Source organism: Piliocolobus tephrosceles, chromosome 6, assembly GCF_002776525.5.
Source record: "Piliocolobus tephrosceles isolate RC106 chromosome 6, ASM277652v3, whole genome shotgun sequence".
NCBI classification, from domain to species: domain Eukaryota; kingdom Metazoa; phylum Chordata; class Mammalia; order Primates; family Cercopithecidae; genus Piliocolobus; species Piliocolobus tephrosceles.
Genome location: NC_045439.1, coordinates 156,805,747 through 156,827,558, shown reverse-complemented (window position 1 = coordinate 156,827,558; position 21,812 = coordinate 156,805,747). Strand labels below are relative to the sequence as shown.

General features: G+C 42.6%; 1 protein-coding gene across 2 annotated transcripts in view; it reads left to right on the top strand.

Annotated features, from left to right (window-relative positions):
* Positions 1-2,339: 2,339 nt before the first annotated feature.
* The window catches only part of TJP1 (tight junction protein 1), a 288,086-nt gene continuing 268,613 nt past the window's right edge, over positions 2,340-21,812 (top strand). For both annotated transcript variants that reach the window (XM_023187696.2, XM_023187694.2), the window contains exons 1-2: positions 2,340-2,719; positions 15,630-15,762. In XM_023187696.2, the coding sequence (XP_023043464.1) occupies positions 2,547-2,719; positions 15,630-15,762 (306 nt within the window). In that variant the 5' untranslated portion in view covers positions 2,340-2,546. The remainder of the gene's footprint in view (positions 2,720-15,629; positions 15,763-21,812) is intronic.

Genomic DNA, 21,812 nt, shown 5'->3' with positions numbered 1-21,812 from the left:
GGCCTTGTTGTTTCTTAAAAGTTCTGCTCCAAGGATGCCCCCTCCCAGGGGGATATATATCCGAAGGGTCAAAAACCTGCCAATTCCTCATTTTATGTGAGAACTAAAATCTCTGGGTAAAGGAAAGTGAAATATTTAGACCTGCTTTCCTACTTAAGTGACTGTGAAATCATGTTGGGAACCCAAACCCCAGGAAGATTGTGTTGTTTTTATCTTACATGCTAATTAATTTGAAGATAAAGTGTTTAAATAGAGGTGCCGGAGGGGTGAGCTGTGGAGGGAGGGGGTTAACACTTCTGCCTGGTGGATGCATAGGTGCTTATTATTGGTACTCTTCATATATACTATATATACACCCACATATATAGTATGCATATATCCAAATAGGCATCCTTTGCTTTGCAGGTTCAGATATGACTGATGTCAGCTATTTAGTTAAATAACACCAGTATCTCAACAATATGGTTGAAATTTTAGTTACTGGATGGGGCATGGTGTCTCATGCCTATAATTGCAGCACTTTGAGAGGCTGAGGTGGGAGGATCGCTTGAGCCCAGGAGTTTGAGATCAGCCTGGGCGACATAGTGAGATCCTGTCTCTTCAAAAAATAAAAATACAAAAATTAGCCAGGTTTAGTGGTGTGTGCCTGTAGTTCCAGCTACTTGGGTGGCCCAGGTGGGAAGATCGCTTGAGCCTGGGAGGTAGAGGCTCTAGTGAGCCATGACTGTGCCACTGCACTCCAGCTGGGCAACAGCATGAGATCCTGTCTCAAAACAAAACAAAACAAAAACAAGAAAACAAATTTCAGTTATCACGCCATTTTAACTGTGAACGCATATAGTACAATCTTTGCTTCTAGCTGTTTAGTCCCCAAATCCCTATATAAACAATAGATGTCCATAACAACCAGTGACCAATCATAGCAGTTCTTTCAAGATCTGTCAGTGATGGGTCATTGCACTGCTAGTTTAGGCACTGGCAGCAAAGTGTGCAATCGTGTTGCTTCCTTTTCTCCAAGTGTTAAACTCACACAGCGTTGTATAAAAATGGATAATTGAAAGGGAATTGGTCAACAAAGATGAAAGTGCAGCAAAGAAATAAAAAAAAAGATAAAGATGGAATTGAAGTGAAATTCAAATTGAATGCAAATGAAGTACTATAGAAGAAATAGACAACTGTGGGAGTGCTGACTTTCCAGAAACTAGATATGCAGTCAGTGAAACTTACTCAAAGCACACTGAAAGGAAAGCGGCTGTGACAAAAAGGATGAGGATGTCCCGGAGGAAGTGAGGTCCACAAAAAAATTTTACATTAAAGGAACTCTGAGACATTGCATGGCATTGGAAGTGCAAAAGACAAAATACTGCGTGTAATCCAAATGTGATGTTTTGCCAAGGCACAGAAAAGGTGTTCTCTTGGTATATAAGAGTTACACTAGAAGAAGACAAGCACTGTTCAAGTTATTCTTAATAAGTTTTATTTTTACAAAGACATAAAACACTTTAATTCTCAATGTTTGAATGTTTTAAACTTTTTTTATTTCCATATACAGTGTATTTGTAACCATTAGTTAAGCGAGTTTTGAATGGTTCTTTTGTTGTTGCTGTTTGTTTTTTCCAAGACAAGGACTTGCTCTGTCACCCAGGCTGGAGTGCTGTGGTACGACCTTGGCTCACTGCAGCCTTGGCTTCCCCGGCCCAAGCGATTCTCCCCCCTCATCCTCCTGAGAAGCTGGGACTACAGGTGCACACCACCACGCCTGGCTCATTTTTTTTATTTTGTAGAGACAGGGTCTCACTGTGTTGCCCAGGGCTGGTCTCGAACTCCTGGGCTCACGCCATCCTCCCGTCTGGGCCTCCCAAAGTGCTGGGATTACAGGCGTGAGTCACCGCGCCCGGACTGCTTTAAATGTTTTGAGAAAAACTGTCTAAAGTCGTGGAACTATCTTAGTTTTTCCTATTTATTATTAAGGTAGTTTTGCATGGTTCAGTCATTTCCAGGGTCCAGAATTACCGTGCAAGCGAGGACTGCATGTGCGTGTAGTACGTATTCACAATATGCATTATGTCAATGTGAAGTCAACTGCTTTGGGGTAGAACACATCAATTGATGGTGACAAACCAACAGGCGGTGCTTTTTTTTTTTTTTTTTTTTTTCATCTGTGCTGTAAGTGTGCTGTGTATTCTCTTTGGGTGCTAACGGTTGAAAACGAGCCCCTGCCAGCCGCTGAAAACACCGCGACACGCGGGCGCAGGTGGCCCGGCCTCGCCCAGCGGCTCTGGAGCGGGAGCCACGCCAGCCCGGCCTCCCGCGAGACCCGCACCCGCCCGCCGCAGCGCGCCGCGGGGCCACGGCCTGCAGGGGTGGAAGGGGCGGCGGCGGCGGGAGCTGCGGGCCACGCACGGCGGCGGCGGGAGCGGCCGGGCACGCACGGCGACGGCGGCGGCGGGAGCGGGAGTCCGAGCCACGCACGGCCGCAGCGGCGGGCGCGGCGGGCGCGGGAGCGGCGGGAGCTGTGGCGGCGGCGGATGGGCCAGAGCTGATCTATGCGGCGCCTGGAGGGGCTGTGTCTGCGGCGGCGGCGGCGGCGGCGGGGCCCTGCCCGCGAGCGGAGCGGGGACAAGATGAAGTACCAGAAATACCTGACGGTGCTGCAGATGGCCATCGGCGTCACTCCCTCCAACCGCGGCAGCCTCCTGCCGCTCAAGAGGAAGCTGTGGTGAGGCGGCCGCGCGGGCGCGGAACCGCAGCCGGGCCAGGCGCGGGCCGGGGCGGGGACCGGAGTGGGAGCGGGGGCCGGGGCGGCCGGGCGGGGGCGAGGCCGAGGCTGCCGGGCCCGACGGGGCGCGGGCGCGCGGGGCGCAGCAGCCGAGGCCGAGCGCAGGGCCGAGTGCCGCCTTGTGCCGCGTGCCCGCTGGCTGGTTCCGCCGAGACCCTCGCTGTGCCCGCGGCGCGTACGGGGGCGAGGAGCTGCCGGGACCCCTGGCACCCGCACCCGGGCGTCGGCCTCCCGCCTCTGTCTGTCCTTTCTGCTCCATTACGGCGGGTTCTGGCTCAGAATTTCCAGCCAGGCTCTCGCGGAGACAGCAGAGAATTCATGAGTATCACGGTGTGCGTTTTCAGTTATTTTTCAAAAATTCATCTGCTGCTGAGTGCATAGTAGAGGACGAGTAAGGCAAGGGGAATAAGTTGGGACATTATTACTGCATTGTCAGGGACTGTTTTCTACCTGCATGCGTTCCAGTTCCTCCGACCTGGACTGTTACTGAGGTAATGAAGAAAAAACACCTTTCAAGAAAAATGTCTGGACCTTACTGGTTTACGTTGCTGATTATCTACAGGATTATATATTGCGTTTTATTAATAATATTCCGTAATCCAGATGGAATCCTAGGAGCCACCTAGGTATTCCACTGGCTTGAGATTTAGGCTTAAGGTTCTTTTGCAAAAGAAGTAATCTAGTAAAGGGAAGATGACTACAGAAAAAAGATGCCGGTTGTCATGACAGTCAGTGGTCATTTTAATTTTAAAATTAGTGGTCAATGTAGCTCATAAAGGTTTTATTCAGTTCAACTGAACACAGTCTAATTCAATCCTAAGGTTATAGAGAAAGGAGATGAGGCTGCTTTTAGGTAATGAGGAAAGTAATTCCTGCTGTGTAAGACAGTGTGAAAGAATGATCCTTACCAAAGTCTATAGTGGTCAGCCAAGAAAAAGATGGGTTAAGAAAAAGAATCCTAAAAGTGGAGAATTTTGAAGGTAAGACAAATATGGACAGCAAAGTTCAGATTTCAGCTGTGCCACGTACTGTGTGACCTTAAACAAGTTCCTGGAGTGTCTGTTTCTTCCTCTGTAAAATGAGAATCTTATTATCTCCCTCATGGGGATATATACAGATCAACTCTGATAATGAATACGAAGGTGTGTGCCACTGTGCCTGGCTTAATCATAGGTGCTTAGTAAATCTTAGTGTCTTTCTGCCTCCACCAATTTGTTTTTTTAAAAAATAAATGTATTCTGCAAAAGATATTTTAATGTGCCGGATGCAGTGGCTCACGCCTGTAATCCCAGCACTCAGGCGTATCGCCTGAGGTCTAGAGTTCAACACCAGCCTGATCAACGTGGTGAAACCCCGTCTCTACCAAATAAACAAACAAATAAAACAAACAAACAAATACAAAATTAGCCAGGCGTGGTGGTGCCTGACTGTAATCCTAGCTACTCGGGAGGCTGAGGCGGGAGAATCACTTGAACCCAAGAGGCAGAGGTTGCAGTGAGCCAAGATTGTGCCACTGTATTCTAGCCTGGGCGAGAGTGAGACTCCGTTTCAAAAAAAAAAAAGAAAGATATTTTAATGTGATGAACAACAAGTGACAACACTTAGAAGACAAGATTAGCCGCAGTTGAATTAAAACATGTCCGTGGGAGATGATAGCAAATAAATGAAGACTGTCACTACAGTGAAGGAAGAAGGGGTAACACTTGAAGATCGCTTCTCAGATTGATGGTATGTGGGAGTATGGGAGATACCAGCACCAGCAGTCATATCTCCCATTTTGCTTTTCTCCTGAGCACTTATCAATAACTAACACACTGTTTATTTTACTTATTTTTCATATATATTCCCCCTCTCCTCACTAAAACGTAAGCTGCATGAGGGAGAGAGCTTTTGTCTGTTTCATTCATTGCTGTAAAACACCTGCAGCTAATGTCTGGTTCAAATGTATCAGAAAGCTTCTCAATAAATATTTGCTGAATAAATGGATTCTTAATAATTTGTGACTGGGAAATAATATGTTAGGGAAATCTGTTTTCTTTTTTTTGAGACTGAGTCTTGCACTGTTGCCCAGGCTGTAGTGCAGTGGCGTGGTCTTGCCTCACTGCAAGCTCCGCCTCCTGGGTTCACACCGTTCTCCTGCCTCAGCCTCCCAAGTACCTGGAACTGCAGGCGCCCGCCACCATGCCTGGCTAATTTTTTGTACTTTTAGTAGAGACTGGGTTTCACAGTGTTAGCCAGGATGGTCTCGATCTCCTGACCTTGTGATCCGCCTGCCTCGGCCTCCCAAAATGCTGGGGTTACAGGCGTGAGCCACCACGCCCAGCCAAGGGAAATCTATTTTCTTAATGTTCAGTTTTAAATTATTTATTTATTTATTTATTTATTTATTTATTTATTTATTTATTTAATTTATTTGAAACAGTTTTGCTCTTGTTGCCCAGGCTGGAGTGCAGTGGCAGATCTTGGCTCATTGCAGCCTCTGCCTCCAGGGTTCAAGTGATTCTCCTGCCTCAGCCTCCTGAGTAGCTGGGATTACAGGTGCATGCCACCACACCCGACTAATTTTTTGTATTTTTAGTACTGATGGGGCTTTACCATGTTGGTCAAGTTTGTCTCGAACTCCTGACGCTAGGTGATCCACCCACCTTGGCCTTCCAAAGTGCTGGGATTACAGGTGTGACCGACTGTGCCCAAGCCAGTTTAAAAATTAAGACGTGAGAATAATATTGGAGGAATTATTAGACATCAGTGTTAGCAGCCTTTGGTCACAAAGTTAGGAAACTAGGTTTATTCTTTTCCATCATTGGGGTTCTGCTTCTGAAAACACATTCTCAAAGAATTTCTGAAGAGAGGACACAAGGAAATAAAATCCAGGTAATTTTATGTCCAAGCAATTCATGTTTGAGGTAGGCAGTGAGTTAGGGCCAGGGATAAAAGCCATCTTACTAAGAGATGGCCTTGAAAAGGCAAGGGGCTTTTGTTGAGCTTTTCCATGATCTTAGATAATCATTTCATAATTTCCACTCAATGTTAACTTGCAAACATTCGTCTAATTCTACAGCGGCAAAGGGAAGAGCATGCTCTGTGAAGACTCTGGAGTGAGTGGCTCTTTTAAACAGAGAGGTAGAATACTTCATATTCTTAAGCTGGAGAACATTGTTCTGCCAGATTCATTTTTCTCTTATACACTTCGGATTTATTTTCTAGATAATGTTTCATTTTGCTAGTTCCATAGCAACCGCACATGGAGTATTTGAGACATAAGGTACCATCGTATGTCTGGAAGATAGTAGGATGTAGGTCCTGTCTCTCGAGTGGTGGGTGGAAACCAATAGCAGACATCAACAACGCTTATAAGACCTTGGAATGCACCAGCTTGTGCCTATTTACAAATGCGAGGACCGGACGTGGTGGCTCATGTCTGTAATCCTAGCACTGTGAGAGACCAAGATGGGTGAATCACTTGAGGTCAGGAGTTCAAGACCAGTCTGGCCAACATGGTGAAACCCTGTCTCTACTAAAAATATAAAAATTAGCCAGGTGTGGTGGTGTGTGCCTGTAATCCCAGCTACTCAAGAGGCTGAGGCAGGAGAATCGCTCGAACCCAGGAGGCGGAGGTTGCGGTGAGCCGAGATTGTACCATTGCACTCCAGCCTGGGTGACAGAGCAAGAATCTGTCTCTAAATAAATAAATAAATAAATGTGAGGATGTATTACGAAAACTGGTCAAGGCATATGTGAAGATTTACATGAAGGTATTTATATATCTGTGTTTCTCCGTCTTTATTGCGGTCTATATGGAAAGGCTCCTGCCAGTGTAAAGGGCAGGGTTGCATGCCTCATTCCCACACTTCCATCTCGCTTGGGCATTTGCGCCTGTCAGTTTTTCTTTGTGCAATATCTTCTGTCTTTCTGATTGGCTCTGCAAATCTCGTAAGGAGAATTATATTTGCAGACCAACTTAGGTGGAAACTAAAGCAGACAATGAGACCCACATCAGTGGAGCCTGTAGGAACCCTGTTCTCCTCATCCCCTTCTCCAAAAAATGTAGGAAGCAGAAGCGTTTGCAGTGTTTGGTTCTGAATCATTACTTAGGAACCCAGAACAAAGCCTGGTTACCTCTACCTGAGGCAGGTGTAAGTTTGCAGAGCCTGCCGGCTTCCTTTGGGAGACCTCCTAGAATTGCCAATGTTGAAAAGAAGCAGTGGGGCTTTGTGTTTTCAGGGGATGCTGTAACAGATCACGTAAACTTGGTGGCTGAAAACAAGAGATTTATTTTCTCAGTTCTGAAGGCTAGAAGTCCAAAATCAAAGTGTTGGCAGGGCCACGCTCCCTCAAATGCTCTCAGGGAGGATCCTTCCTTGCCTCTTTCGAACATTCTCTGTGGCTGCATCAATCCATTCTCTGCTTCTGCCTTCACATGACCTCTGCGTCTCTGTGTCTTCTCCTCTCTCTCTCTCTTTTTTTTTAGAAGACTAAAACTTTTCATTTTTAATTTATTTCAAATTATAAATTAGAAGCTCATAAAATAAATGCTCCATTGTATAATATGATGTATACATAGGCAGATGGATTCTTCTGCAGGCCATATTAGAATCTCCACTGCAACTAAAACAGCTTCCCTCTGACATCCTGGAGACTGACTTACTTATTCCTCTGTCTCTTATGAGGACACTTGTCATTGGATTTAGGGCCCACCTGGATGATCCAGGATGATCTCTTCCGGAGACCTTTAACTTAATTACATCAGCAAAGACTCTGTTTCTAAACATGGTAACATTCTAAGTAAGGTGACATTCATGCTGCTGTTCTGCAGGTGTGAGGCACAAATAATAGTTACTCTTTTCTAATGTAATATGCAGAAAATATTTTCATAATTTATTGCTGTCAGTCTTGAGTTTTGCATTATGTGCTTTAATAGTATTTACAGTGGGCTGGGCACAGTGGTTCACACCTGTAATCCAAACATTTTGGAAGGCTGAGGCGGGCGGATCACGAGGTCAAGAGATCGAGACCATCCTGGCCAACATGGTGAAACCCTGTCTCTACTAAAAATACAAAAAGTAGCTGGGTGTGGTGGCGCGCGCCTGTAGTCCCAGCTGCTTGGGAGGCTGAGGCAGAAGAATCGCTTGAATCCAGGAGGCAGAGGTTACAGTGAGCCGAGATCACGCCACTGCACTCCAGCCTGGCGACAGAGCGAGACTCCATCTCAGAAATAAAAATTTTAAAAAAAAGTATTTACAGTGGGCTTAGGGAGAAAAAGGGTGTCGTTTCATTTTCTTTATACTCTGACATTTCCCCAGTTGTTTGATTCAGTGATTAAGGCCATGCACTATCAGTATATTCATTCAAGTAGTCATCTAATAATCAGATTCCAAAAACCATAAGAGTTGCTATTCATTGAGCTATTACTTGCCAGACTCTGTATTAGTGCTTTCCAAGTATCCTGTCATTATTTAACTTAGAGCACCCTTATGAGGTAGGTGCTATATTTTCCTAGTTTTACAAATTAGGTCATTGACTTGCTCAGATTCAATTCATCAAGGTTTAAAAGACAATTGATCAGTGAGATGAGAGTCTAGAAGGAGAAAATAACTGAAAACAGATAATAAAATGACTGGTAAGTGCCCCATAGAAGGTTGTTTCTCCAAGGGTGGTCCCCCGGCCCACTTATGGATCACTGAGGTCCTCGTTGGGATGTGAAGGGCTCCAATACCCATGTCCTTTCGTAATTTATTTATTTATTTATTTTTTGAGACGACGTTTCACTCTTGTCGCCCAGGCTGGAGTGCAGTGGCGTGATCTCAGCTCACTGCAATCTCCACCTCCCGGGTTCAAGTGATTCTTCTGCCTCACCCTCCTAACTAGCTGGGATTATAGGCGCCCACCACCACACCTGACTAATTTTTTATATCTTTAGTAGAGACGGGGTTTCACCATGTCGGCCAGGCTGGTCTCAAACTCCTGACCTTCAGGTGATCCACCCTCCTTGGCCTCCCAAAGTGCTGTGATAACAGGCATGAGCCACTGTGTCCAGCCCATAATTTTTTAAATGACCTAATTATTGGCAGTTGTGCACATTATTATTTCTAAGTTCATCAAATGACTGTTTACTATTAACCTATTACATGAGTTATTAAGCTTTCTGAAGTCCAATGCTTATAAACAAAAATTAGCATTTTACTAGCTTTTCCTGAAGTATCCTTCAGAAGGATTTAGCAATTTTTTTTTTTTTTGAGACGAGTCTCGCTGTCTCCCAGGTTGGAGTACAGTGGCACAATTTCAGCTCACTGCAAACTCCACCCGCTGGGTTCACGCCATTCTCCTGCCTCAGCCTCCCAAGTAGCTGGGACTACAGGTGCCCGCCACCACACCCGGCTAATTTTTTGTATTTTAGTAGAGACAGGGTTTCACCGTGTTAGCCAGGATGGTCTCAATCTCCTGACCTCTTGATCCACCTGCCTCGGCCTCCCAAAGTCCTGGGATTACAGGTGTGAGTCATTGCACCCTGCCGGATTTAGCATCCTTTTAAAGCCAGCTACCCTCCTGTACTTAGCAGTGTCTCACGGCTCCTTGGCTCACATCATTGTCTGGAATTCCCCTCAAGTGGAGGAAGGATGCTTTGCTGTCACTCATTAGCATTCTCTTGAGTTGACTGTGGCTGTCAGTTGCCGGTATCTTGAAATAAGTATCTTGTATATTTAGATATTACTTTGTTGATAGACTTGTCCTTGTGTAATTACTTTGTTTTAACCGTCTTGATTATTTTTGCCCGACTCTGTGTTTTTATTGAGTTCTTTTCCACTGGAAATTAGAAATGGGTGGTGTAGATGAGCTTGGGAATTGTTTGTCCTAGGATGGTTGGAAATATTTGTAGCCAAAGCTCCTGAGTTGGAAACAAAAGGAATGAATACCTAAGGCTCCCTGGGAACGCTGGGCTTTCAGGGATGGGGAGTAGAAAAGCACTGCAGCAGAGGGAAGGGTGTGGGAGGGGTGGTTGCAGAATGTCAAGAAGTTGTGCTGCACTGTGGTGCCTGTATTTTGAACTAGTGAAAATTTGTATGTCTGTCAGATTTAAATGACTTTGCTAAGGACCGTGTCCCATGTCAAAGATGTAGCAGTCCACATTTGGCCTGTAGCTAACAGAGAGCCCAACAGAGCTTTGTGGGTGTGACATAATGGGTAGAGTTGGATTGGTGTATATCTTTCTCCTGCATGTTCTTGACCAGGGAAGATACATTCAGGGACCAAGAACTAAATGTTGACAGTTTTCTGGATTGTTAGTAATATTGGGGCAGGTGCCGGCTATCACCCAAATGAGGGCCTGTCTAGGAAGCTGTGCTGGAGCCTCTGAGGGGATGCCTCCTCCCTTACCTCGGGAGCTATGACGGTAGAGGCTGCAGTGCAGACCAGACCTGTTCTAGCAGTGTCAGGTGAAGAGAAGGGAAATGGGCAGAGCAAGTGGGGGACTGCCTCCAGGGACCAGGCCTGTGGTATGTGTTCATCGGGTGGGGGTAGGAAGTGGAAAGAGAGGGTGGGCCCAAATACACACACACACACACACACACACACACACACACACATACATATATATATTTTGAGACATGGTCTCACTGCATTGCCCAGACTGGAGTGCAGTGGTGTGATCACCGTTCGCTGTAACCTCAACCTCCTGGGCTTACCTGATCTTCCCACCTCAGCCTCCCAAGAAGTTGGGATCACAGGCATGTGCCATCCTGCCTGGCGAATTTTTTGTATCGGTTCTAGAGACGGGGTCTCTCTATGTTGCCCAAGTTGGTCTCAAACTTCTGGGCTCAAGAGATCCTCCTGTCTCAGCCTCCCAAAGTGCTGGTATTACAGGCATGTTTTTATTATGATCCTGGTAGGGAGGGCAGTGGATCTATTCTTCTAGTTATATTTATGGTCATTTTATCTTTCTGCTTTAATTTTTCACTGGATTTAGTATTACATTGAGTTTAACCCTGATAAATGTCTTTGCTATCTGCCATTTATAAATTTGGTAGATATAAATTTTTATTACAGGCTCTTTTAGGCTTCTAGATTTGGCATAAAGGGAGAATAGTGATGCCTTCTAAGTCAAATGAGAGAAAACTTATGAAAAATGCTGGACAGATTTATTTATTTATATTAAATGTTTGCATTAACTTTCTAAAATATGATCACACCTACCAGCGCTATCAAAATAAAGTGAGAGAAATGAAGAGTTAATTTGTATATTGTTTTATAACTCTATTTTTCTTTCCCATATGTCCTCTTTTGAATAAAGCTCATTGTTTTCGTGGAAGCTTTTACCCTGCAGAGAAGAGAACAAAGCTGTACAATGTTTCTTTTCATCCTGAGAATCATGAAAGTGGCACCAGTAAAAATTTTACTTTGGGAGGCCAATTGAAAGGAAGACGCACTAGAAATTCAGTGAAAGAAGAAAATTGATTTTTAAAGCTACAACAAAATTGATAATAGTCTGAGTAAACAATAAAGAATGTCATCAGTGGACCGGTGTGGACCGGTAGTTTTTAAGGATTCTCTGAAATGTAACTAGTAGATAGGGCTAGATCTGTTGAGAGAAGAACCTTGCAGTTGAACCTGGATCACTGGGGTCAGAGAGGCAGGGCTGTCCTAGAGGTAGCTACTGACTTACAAGAGAAGCTGCCTCACAGACCTGGCAGCGTATGTATCCCATCTCTCTGCCAGAGTTACTGAAGGCAGGCCACAGTAGTCGCACTGGGGAAATGGGTGTTTTCCAATACCAATGTAAGTAGACATTAAATCACCAAACAGTTCAAGAAAGCTGGTACCCAGAGAATTACCAAATTAAAACACAGAAGAACTAATCCCTGAGAAAATGGAAAAAATTAGATGGTTATTTTCAGAAAAAAAAAAAAGGTTATTTCTGGAAAGATGCATGAGAATATTGCATTAATAAAAAAATACTAGATACAGGCTGGGCGAGGTGGCTCGCGCCTGTAATCCCAGTACTTTGGAAGGCTGAGATGGGCAGATCACGAGGTCAGGAGATTGAGACCATCCTGGCTAACATGGTGAAACCCTGTCTCTATTAAAAATACAAAAAATTAGTTGGGCGTGGTGGCGGGTGCCTGTAGTTCCAGCTACTTGGGAGGCTGAGGCAGGAGAATGGCGTGAACCCGGGAGGCAGAGCTTGCAGTGAGCTGAGATCGCGCCACTGCACTCCAGCCTGGGCGACAGAGTGAGACTCCGACTCAAAAAAAAAAAAAAAAAAAAACTACTGGCTACTTTAGAAATTTAAAATTTACTGATTCATAGAAAAGAGAAAGGCTTAATTCACAAAACTGAAAAGCAAGTTAGCAATCTGGAGGAGGAAGTTAAAGAATCACAAAAAAGCAAAGGGATCAGAAGTATGAACAAGAAGCCAGGAAACCTGGACGCTATTTCTAAGGGGAGTTGAGGCTTTTTGTAGGGTTGTGGAGTTGCTGGGAAAGAGGGGCAATGAAGACATGATAATACCACTTCTTGTTTAGGAGGAGGTGAGCATACTGATGAGCCCTAGGAGTTGATAGGAAAATATGAGTTTATATGTGTGTGTGTGTGTATGTGTAGATATATGTGTGTGATAGATACATACATAAAGATGATAATGTGCATGTGTGTATATAGTTAACTGGAGTTAGAGTTTCCCTAATAAGATGTATAACTTTCAAACTACTGAATGTAAAGGGAAAAAGGTCTCAGGGTGGTTGAGGACAAAGTAAGCTCAATTAATAAGGCAGAAACTTAAGAAGAAAGCATTAAACACAAAACAAGATGGCAGGAATAGATCTAAACATATGAATAAACGCAATAAATTTGAATGGATTACATTGCTCTTAAAAGACATTAACCCGGCCAGGCACGGTGGCTCACGCCTGTAATCCCAGCACTTTGGGAGGCCAAGGCGGGCAGATCAGGAAGTCAGGAGTTTAAGACCAGCCTGGCTAACATGGTGAAACCCTGTCTTCACTAAAAATACAAAAAAGTAGCTGGGCGTGGTGTTGGGTGCCTGTAGTCCCAGCTACTCGGGAGGCTGAGATAGGAGAATGGCATGAACCCGGGAGGTGGAGTTTACAGTAAGCTGAGATCACACCACTGCACTCCAGCCTAGGCGACAGAGCGAGACTCCGTCTCAAAAAATAAATTAATTAATTAAATTAAATTAAAGACATTAGCCCTCAGATTGGGTAAAGAAAGAAAACAATCCAGCTGCATGCTACTTATCCAGAGTTAAAGGTACAACTTAAAAAAAAAAAAAAAACTGGGCCAGGCACGGTGGCTCACGCCTGTAATCCCAGCACTTTGGGAGGCTGAGGTGGGCGGATCACGAGGTCAGGAGATTGAGACCATCCTGGCTAACATGGTGAAACCCCGTATCTACTAACAATACAAAAAAATTAGCCGGGCATGGTGGCGGGCACCTGTAGTCCCAGCTACTCGGGAGGCTGAGGCAGGAGAATGGCATAAACCCGGGAGGCGGAGCTTGCAGTGAGCCGAGATCATGCCACTGCACTCCAGCCTGGGCAGCAGAGCAAGATACCGTCTCAAAAAAAAAAAAAAAAAACTGAAAAGAGAGAGAGACTTGAAACACTTGAAAACACAAGATAAATCAGGAAAGGATTAATATAAAATTGTAGATGGGGAAAATTATCAGACAAAATAGCATTTAAGGTAAAATCTTTAATTGGCATAGTCTTTTTATGTGATAAAAGATTAAATCCCTAAGAAGACGTGTCATAAACATCAAGGCATCTAATAAAAAATAATTGAAATATAAAAAGCAAAAACTAAAAGACATGGATTAATTGACAAATCCATGTTCATGGTGGGAAATTCTATAATAGTCCTTTCTACAGAATCAGCGGTTCAACAGACAAAAATATCATGAAGGACATGGAGAAGTTGAGTGATAAAATAATAAAGTGATAAAGTTGCCCTTGTATTTAAGGACTCCGCCAAATGGATATTCTCATATACTGTTGATGGAAATGTACATTTGTAAAGCTTTTTGGAACGGTATTATCTATCAGCATTTAGAAAACTCCCATCTCTGAGTCTGCATTTCTGCTTTGAGGAATCTTTCCTAACTAAATAATGCATTTGTATCCAGAGATGTTGCCAAGGATGTTCATCACCGTACGGTTTGATAACAAACATATAAAAACAAACTAAGTGCCCATTAGTAGGGGAGTAGTTGAACAAATTATATTACATCTATATTATGGGATACCGTTTAGCCACTGGAAAGAATGAAATGGTTCTGTATGGATTATTATGGGAAGAACGTTAAGATGTATTAAGTGAAAAATACAAGGTATAGGACAATATATGCAATTTGGCCACCTCACTAAAAAAATTTCAAAAGGAAGTAAACACACCTTTATATAAGCATGAGCATTTGCGTGGGAGATTATACAATACAAAGAACTGTTAATAGTGGTTGGTTTTGGAAAAGATATAGGGGTTTGGGATGAGGGGGAAAAGGGCAGCTTTTACTTTCCATTTTTATATCTTTTTATGCTCTTCAAATGTTTTAACTATATGGATGTATTACTTTTATTCTAAACTGTAGCCATATCTAGTCTGTTTTATGATATTTACTGTGTCTATATGTATATGTATGAACATGTATTCCAGTGTACACTTTATAGATGGCTTAGATTATTTACTACTTCTTTTTTTATTATTTTATTTTATTTATTTATTTATTTTGAGACGGAGTCTAGCTCTGTCGCCCAGGATGGAGTGCAGTGGCCAGATCTCAGCTTACTGCAAGCTCCGTCTCCCGGGTTCACGCCATTCTCCTGCCTCAGCCTCCTGAGTAGCTGGAACTACAGGCACCCGCCACCATGCCCAGCTAATTTTTTTTGTATTTTTAGTAGAGATGGAGTTTCACCGTATTAGCCAGGATGGTCTTGAACTCCTGACCTCATGATCTGCCCGCCTCGGCCTCCCGAAGTGCTGGGATTACAGACGTGAGCCACTGCACCCGGCCTGTTTACTGCTTCTTGTTGTCTATGTTTTCGTGATTCCATAATTATGCTGAATTAAGTGTTGGCTATCATGTTTCGATTTATGTTATTTTCATGCTTAACAAAACCATTCTGAACAGTATCTGTGACGGACACAATGATAGCTCACTTGTACTGGGTGTGCCAGGCACTGGACTGAGTGCTGAATAAATACCTGCCCAGAAGGAAGCAGGTACCTCCAATTTACCTAGGAAACTTCAGTGTATATTAGTGGCTTCTTCAATGGTTGTAGGATTGATAGTTAATGAATCTTTTTTTAAAAAAACCTGATTAATGAGACAGTGTCTTACTGTTGTCTCTCAGGCTGGAGTGCAGTGGTGGCTCACTGTAGCCTTGACCTCCCAGGCCCAAGCAATCCTCCCACCTCAGCCTTCCAAGCAGCCAGAACCACGGACATGCGCCACCAGGCCAGGCTAATTTTTTCATTTGTGTGTATATATGTAGAGACAGGGTCTCCCTGTATCGCCCAGACTGGTCTCAAACCCCTGGGCTCAAGTGATCCTCCTGCCTTGGCCACTCAAAGTGCTGAGATTACAAGGTGTGAGCCACCACCCACAGCCTAATGAATCTTAATATTGTACTTTTGAACCCTGTCAGGATGTCTAAACTAGCTAAGAAATACTTAGAAAGGGTATCTGATAGAATGTAGCTCCGCTGTGGTTCTTAACTTTTTGACTGGAAAACGGAGTGTGACATTTCCAAAGCTACCCTTGAGTAAATGCTTACCTGAAACTTGAGAAATGTGTTCACCTGTAAACCTGTCTTTTTAATAATTTTTTTCTTTCTTGCAGGGTAACCCCATCCTCTGAAAATCCTAATGGTGCTACTTCTAGTGTCAGCCAAGGAAAACCCTCTTTAAGACGAATTAAAGGGAGATTACACAGAAGCAAAAGCCTTGATAGCATCGATTTCTGTGAGCTCACTGTGAGTGGACTGAGCAATGCTTTTCTTATTTTTTCAAAGAGTATGAAAGTTTTTATTTTATTACCGTCATAAAAGTGCAACAGACTTACTTTGTGGCAGGCATTTTTAAATTTTGGAAATGGTTTACCCAACAGGTTGCCAACCAGAATGTTTTCTTAACTAGCATGGATAGGATACATTTATAAAATGGTTCATAATGATGATTCGGATACAAAGATGAAGGTAGAGAAATGCTTCGTGAACTCTACAAGAAAAATTGATTTAAGTTCAATAGAGTATTAATGGGAATATCTTATAAAATCACAAATCCACGTGTTAATAGAAGTAGAGACTTCAGTGTCTGATTAACCCCAAGTGCCAGACAATAACTACTCTGATATTATAGGACAGATCCCAATTCAGTTAATAATGGTGCTTTCTTTCTATTCTTTTTTTTTTTTTTTTTTAAGAGCCAGGATCTCCTTCTGTTGCCCCGAATGGAGGGCAGTGGTGCAGTCATGGCTCACTGCAGTATTGAACACCTGGGCTCAAGTGATCCTCCCACATCAGCCACCCAAGTAGTTGGGACTATAGGCGTGTGCCACTATGCCTGGCTAATTTTTTAATATTTTGTAGAGATGGGGTCTCACTATGTTGCCCTGGCTGGTCTTGAACTCCTGGCACTTTCTTTTTATTCTAAGTGGTTACATTAATGGTCATATTTTTTTCAAGGCCAAGTGACACATTATTATTTCTCATATGGGAATGTGGTAAATTCATGCATGTTTTTGGAGGAACACTGGCATTTTCAGGCCCCACTTGAATAAAAAAGATACTGTAATGCCCATTTGTAAAGCAAACACTAGAATTTTCTTTGCTGTAAAACGGTTTTATTTCAATTAATGTATCATAAGATTCAATGGTAAATTAATGAATGTTTAGGTTATTTGGTAGACCTGATATGTTCACTTCTGTCCTTTTTGAGTTTTGAAAAATTTTGAATGATAAAGGTACCATTGGCCATTGTTTCAAAAAATGGTATCAAAGTATGAAACTAAATTCTGTCTCTTTCATCTCTTACCTGTAACTACTGAAAATAAAAGCTCAGTAAATGGGAATACTCTATTATTTATTCTTTTTTTTTTTTTTTTTGAGATGGAGTCTTGCTCTGTTGCCCAGGCTGGAGTGCAGAGCCACAATCTCAGCTCACTGCAACCTCCGCTTCCCGGGTTCAAGCGATTCTCCTGCTTCACCCTCCTGAGTAGCCGGGATTACAGGTGCCGGCCACAACGCCTGCTAATTTTTTATATTTTTAGTAGAGACAGGGTTTCACCATCTTGGCCAGGCTGGTCTCAAACTCCTGACCTTGTGATCCGCCCGCCTCGGCCTCCTAAAGTGCCGGGATTACAGGCACGAGCCACCATGTCCAGCCAGTACTCTATTTTTTTTTTACGTATATTTTTGCATTTATTTTTATTTGTTTACATTTATTTTACATGTATTTTTACATTTATTTTTTCATTTTTACTAAAATAATTTTATTCAAGCATTTTACTTTAAAATGTTCTTGAATACTTGATGACATAAGACCTAAATAGGTAAAATGTGACCTGTCAGAAGACATTTAACCAAGAACAGAAAAAGAAAAAGACAGTAAATTCTTGCTGAGTAGACCTAACAGTTAAAGTAACTAAAGAAAATGTAAATGTACTTCAAAATGAAGTGAATTGCTTTTCGGAAGTGAAACATTGAATTCATCAAGAAACAAATTTAAATTATTTGTTGGAGTATAAAAATGGAAATTTAAATTTTATCAGCTTTTTTTCTATTGTGTAAAATATTGTCATTACTGAAGCATAATCATATAATTAATTTTGCATGTCATAAAATATGTTTATTTGCATAAACAGAATCATTCTGGTTGGGGGAGAGATTATAATGTTTCTGGAATGTAACAGACAAAAAGCTTTCCAGAGGTAAAGATGGCCTTCAGTTTTCCACAAATAGAAATGACAAATAGAGTTACCTTTTTATCATAATAAATATGTTTTTAAATTATTGAGAGTTTATTTTCTGCTTTGTTTCATGAAAGAATTGAGCTGGTTGAAGTTAGTACACCCTCCAAGCAAGGAAAAAATACTACTACCCAGGTGCAGAATTACTTTCTTTCTTTTTGATGGTTTTCTATTTGACTCTATCTCAAAGGTGAAATGTCTTAGTATCCCTGAAGGGAAGGCATTTTGACGTTGATATTGAAAGAGAGGAAACGTTGAGGTTCATAGAAGGCTTATTCCGGGGAGGAGCTGTATGTTCTGGTGTAATGGTTCACTTGGTTTCATGGATGATGTTGTTTTAAATTTTGGTTTTCTACTTCTGAGGAGTGCGTTGAAAAGCCGTGGACTTGGTATGCTGACATTCCACCCCTCAGCAATGGGAATATGTTAGTGAAGTCTTAATTTCTGCAATTCATTTGAGTTTTTTGCAACTTGTGTTCATTTTCTGTCTCAGGTTTTTGTGGCCATGGGTAGTGGAGCAACAATTTATATTTACTGTATCTTACTCTGCATGTTTTTAGATTGTTAGAAGTTTTTACAATGAGCATATTTCATTTTTAGAAAAGCAATAACTGATTTTCCAAGCAATAAAAAAAAAATAAAAAGAAGAGCTTAACAGCTCGACTCCTCCCACTTTCTACCATAAGATATGGCAATTAATACTGTAATATCCAAAATATGTAGGGGCATATAGCATCTCAGGCATGGGGCAAAAAACATTTTTTCTCTACACGTTAAAAATTCTGTCTTTTTGGCTGGGCATGGTGTCTCACATCTGTAATCCCAGCACTTTGGGAGGCCAAGGTGGGTGGATCACCTGAGGTCAAGAGCTCGAGACCAGCCTGGCCAACATGGCGAAAACCCATCTCTATTAAAAAGACAAAAATTAGCTGGGTGTGGTGGCAGGCGTCTGTAATCATAGCTACTCGGGAGGCTGAGGCAGGAGAATTGCTCGAACTCAGGAGATGGAGGTTGCAGTGAGCCAAGATTGTGCCACTGCACGCCAGTCTGGATGACAGAGAGAGACTTGGTTGCAAAAAAAAAAAAAAAAATCTTTCTTCTTTTTTGAAAGAAAGAAGGGAGGCTACACTTTTGAAAAAAAAAACATGGGTTCGAAAAGGGTTTCATCAAAGATTAAAGGTGTTCAGAATTGTTTTTCTAAGGAAGTTGACTTTGTAATATAATCATGTAGAACCAATTTAAAACCTTAGCCATGGAAGTCTGAAGGGAAGGTATTTGGTAAAGGATCTGTAATGACCTCTAATTACGTAGGAATAGAAATCTGTATTTCCTTTAGGAAGTACCTTAGCCACCATAGTTACCTCTGTGTAAATGTTCTTACAGTTCAAACAACGATGAAAACTACACACTATTTTAAAAATTTATTTAAAAATTCTGATTAAATGTATGACTCCCTATGACTGCCAAAGTAAATAGAGAACCTTGAAATAGGGAAACTTGGACTTAGCTAATAATCTCCTGACATACATACATATCAAATTTGTATAACCAACAGAATAATATTTCTATTTTTATTTTTATGTTTTACTTTTAATTTTTTCCAAATTTGTCTAAGAAAAATATACAACTTTTATTGCTTTTAGAAAAACATAGCAAGTGGAGCAAGAGATCCACTTGCTGTAGTTTCCTGGTCCCAGTTTCTGGCTGAGAGGCCTCAGGTTCCAGTTGAGCCTGTTGGCTTTGGTCCCAGGCACGATCAGACTGATGCCATTTCACTCCTGGGACGAAGTGATTGTTTCAGCTTTCTCTGCAGGGATTAAATGGGATGGGCATTCTAGTTCATTTTGTAACCCTACAGGATAATTGATTGGCATCCTAGTTTACTGACGGGGACTGGAATCCATCCAGTCTCCCTGGTTCCTTGAGGCAGTGTCCCAGAGATGCTTGGTAAAATTCTCTTAGGCATAGCCTGGACTCGACAGTTCTGTTCTGTGTGTGTGTTTTGCCTGGAAAACCTGAGCCCTTCTTCAATGTTTTAATGAGTAAAATTGTGTATAAACCAGATGGCAGGTTCTTTTTTTTTTTCCCCCTTGGGGTGATAGACATATAACAATCAATATGAAAAAGAAAAGTGACCTTTTGTCTTTAGATTTAGTGAATGATGTTTACATTCTTAGCTGTTCCATTTCACTCTGGTGTTATTGCCTGTTTAGGTTGCAAATCAGGTTGCATTTTTTAATTCTGCCCCTTCCTTTCTCTTGGATTCTAAGTGTATAGTCAAAGAAGTGATAATTTAAAAATTTAAGTGATAATTTAAAAATTTAACAAATTGCTTGAAATTTTGCAGCTTCTCTTATCAAACCTCCTTCCTAAAATAGGGGAATGGAGCCAGTTGGGTGAAGTTCATTCTGTTTGGGAGGAAAGTATTCTAGAACATAAACTTAGGCAGTTTATTTCCTGTTCTGTGGATGTAAATCTAGATTGTGGCTTATCTCTCTGCCAGCAGAAAAACAAAAAGTTTTGTGCACAGTAAATAGAAACAATGATCCAATTAACAATTTATGGTGATGTTCCCTTAACCTTGAGTGACAGAGGATTCAGTCACTCAAGGTTAAGGGATAATCATTAGGCAAAAGGGATACGTGTTTCAAAAGCTTTAGAGGAGTTTTTGTCATTAGGGGGGAAAATATGTGAGAAGATATTATTTGGATTGTTATATTTTAGTGCGTTTTTGGGTTAATAAATCACATGTCACTGCTCCCTGAATAATTGTTTTTTTTGTTTTTTTTAACATCAGTGATTTTTTTTTTTTTTTTTTTTTTTTTTTTTTTTTTTTACATTTGAAGAGACACTTCTTTCTCCTGATATAAAAAAGTATCTGGCCAGGCTCAGTGGCTCATGTCTGTAATCCCAGCACTTTGGGAGGCCGAGGCAGGTGGATCACCTGAGGTCAGGAGTTTGAGACCAGCCTAGTCAACCTGGTGAAACCCCATCTCTACTAAAAATACAAAAATTAGCTGGGCATGGTGGTGGGCGCCTGTGATCCCAGCTACTCGGGAGGCTGAGGCAGGAGAATCACTAAAACCCAGGAGGCGGAAGTTGCGGTAAGCCGAGATCATGCCATTGCACTCCAGCCTGGGCAACAGAGCAAACTCTATCTCAAAAAAAAAAGGAAAAGAAAAAAAGAGAATCCATGCAGACTCACAGGAAATGTCTGTAACCCTGTGAAGATATTCATGATGAAAAATTTATCCACCTCCCTCTACCCCTCAAGACGTTCTACTGTGAGACCGGTGGGACCCTGAGAGGCCTCAGGGACCTGTTTTGACACAAAACAACCTTTTGACTTTGAACACATCCTAAGTTGTTTTTCCACCTTGGGCGCCTGGCTGGTGAGAGAGGAGCTAGGCATGAAATGGTGAAAACACGGTGGAAGGAGAGCCCGTGGAGGAACATGGACACCACTTCTGGGCTTCTCAGTTCTGTGGGAGGAACTGGCCCCTTCCCCCGTTCTCACTCCCACTCTTATCACCAGTTCTCCCCTCACCAGTACGAGAGCCTGGAAGAAACTGCAGGGAGCATCATGGGCTCCTCTGCTCTGGGCACATGGTGATGATTGAGTAGTTATGGTGGTAGAAGTAGTGGTAGTGGTGGTGGAGGTCATGGTGGAAGTGGAGTTGGTGATGGAAGAGGAGGTAGTGGTGAAGATGGAGTGCTTATGGTGGTAGAAGTGGTGGTGGTTATGGTGGTGGAGGTAGAGGTGGTGGTGGTAGTGGTAATGAAGGTGGAGGTGGTGGTACAGGAAGCGTTGGTACAGGAGGTGGTGGTGGTGGAGGTAGTGGTGATGGAGGTGGAGGTGGAGATGGTGGTTGTAGAGGTGGTGGTGAAGGATGTGGTGGTGGTGGAGGTAGCGGTGGTGAAGGTGAAGGTGGAAGTGGTAGAGGTAATAGTGGTGGAGGTAGAGTTGGTGGTGGTAGTGGTAATGGAGGTGGAGGTGGTGGTACAGGAAGCGTTGGTACAGGAGGTGGTGGTGGTGGAGGTAGTGGTGATGGAGGT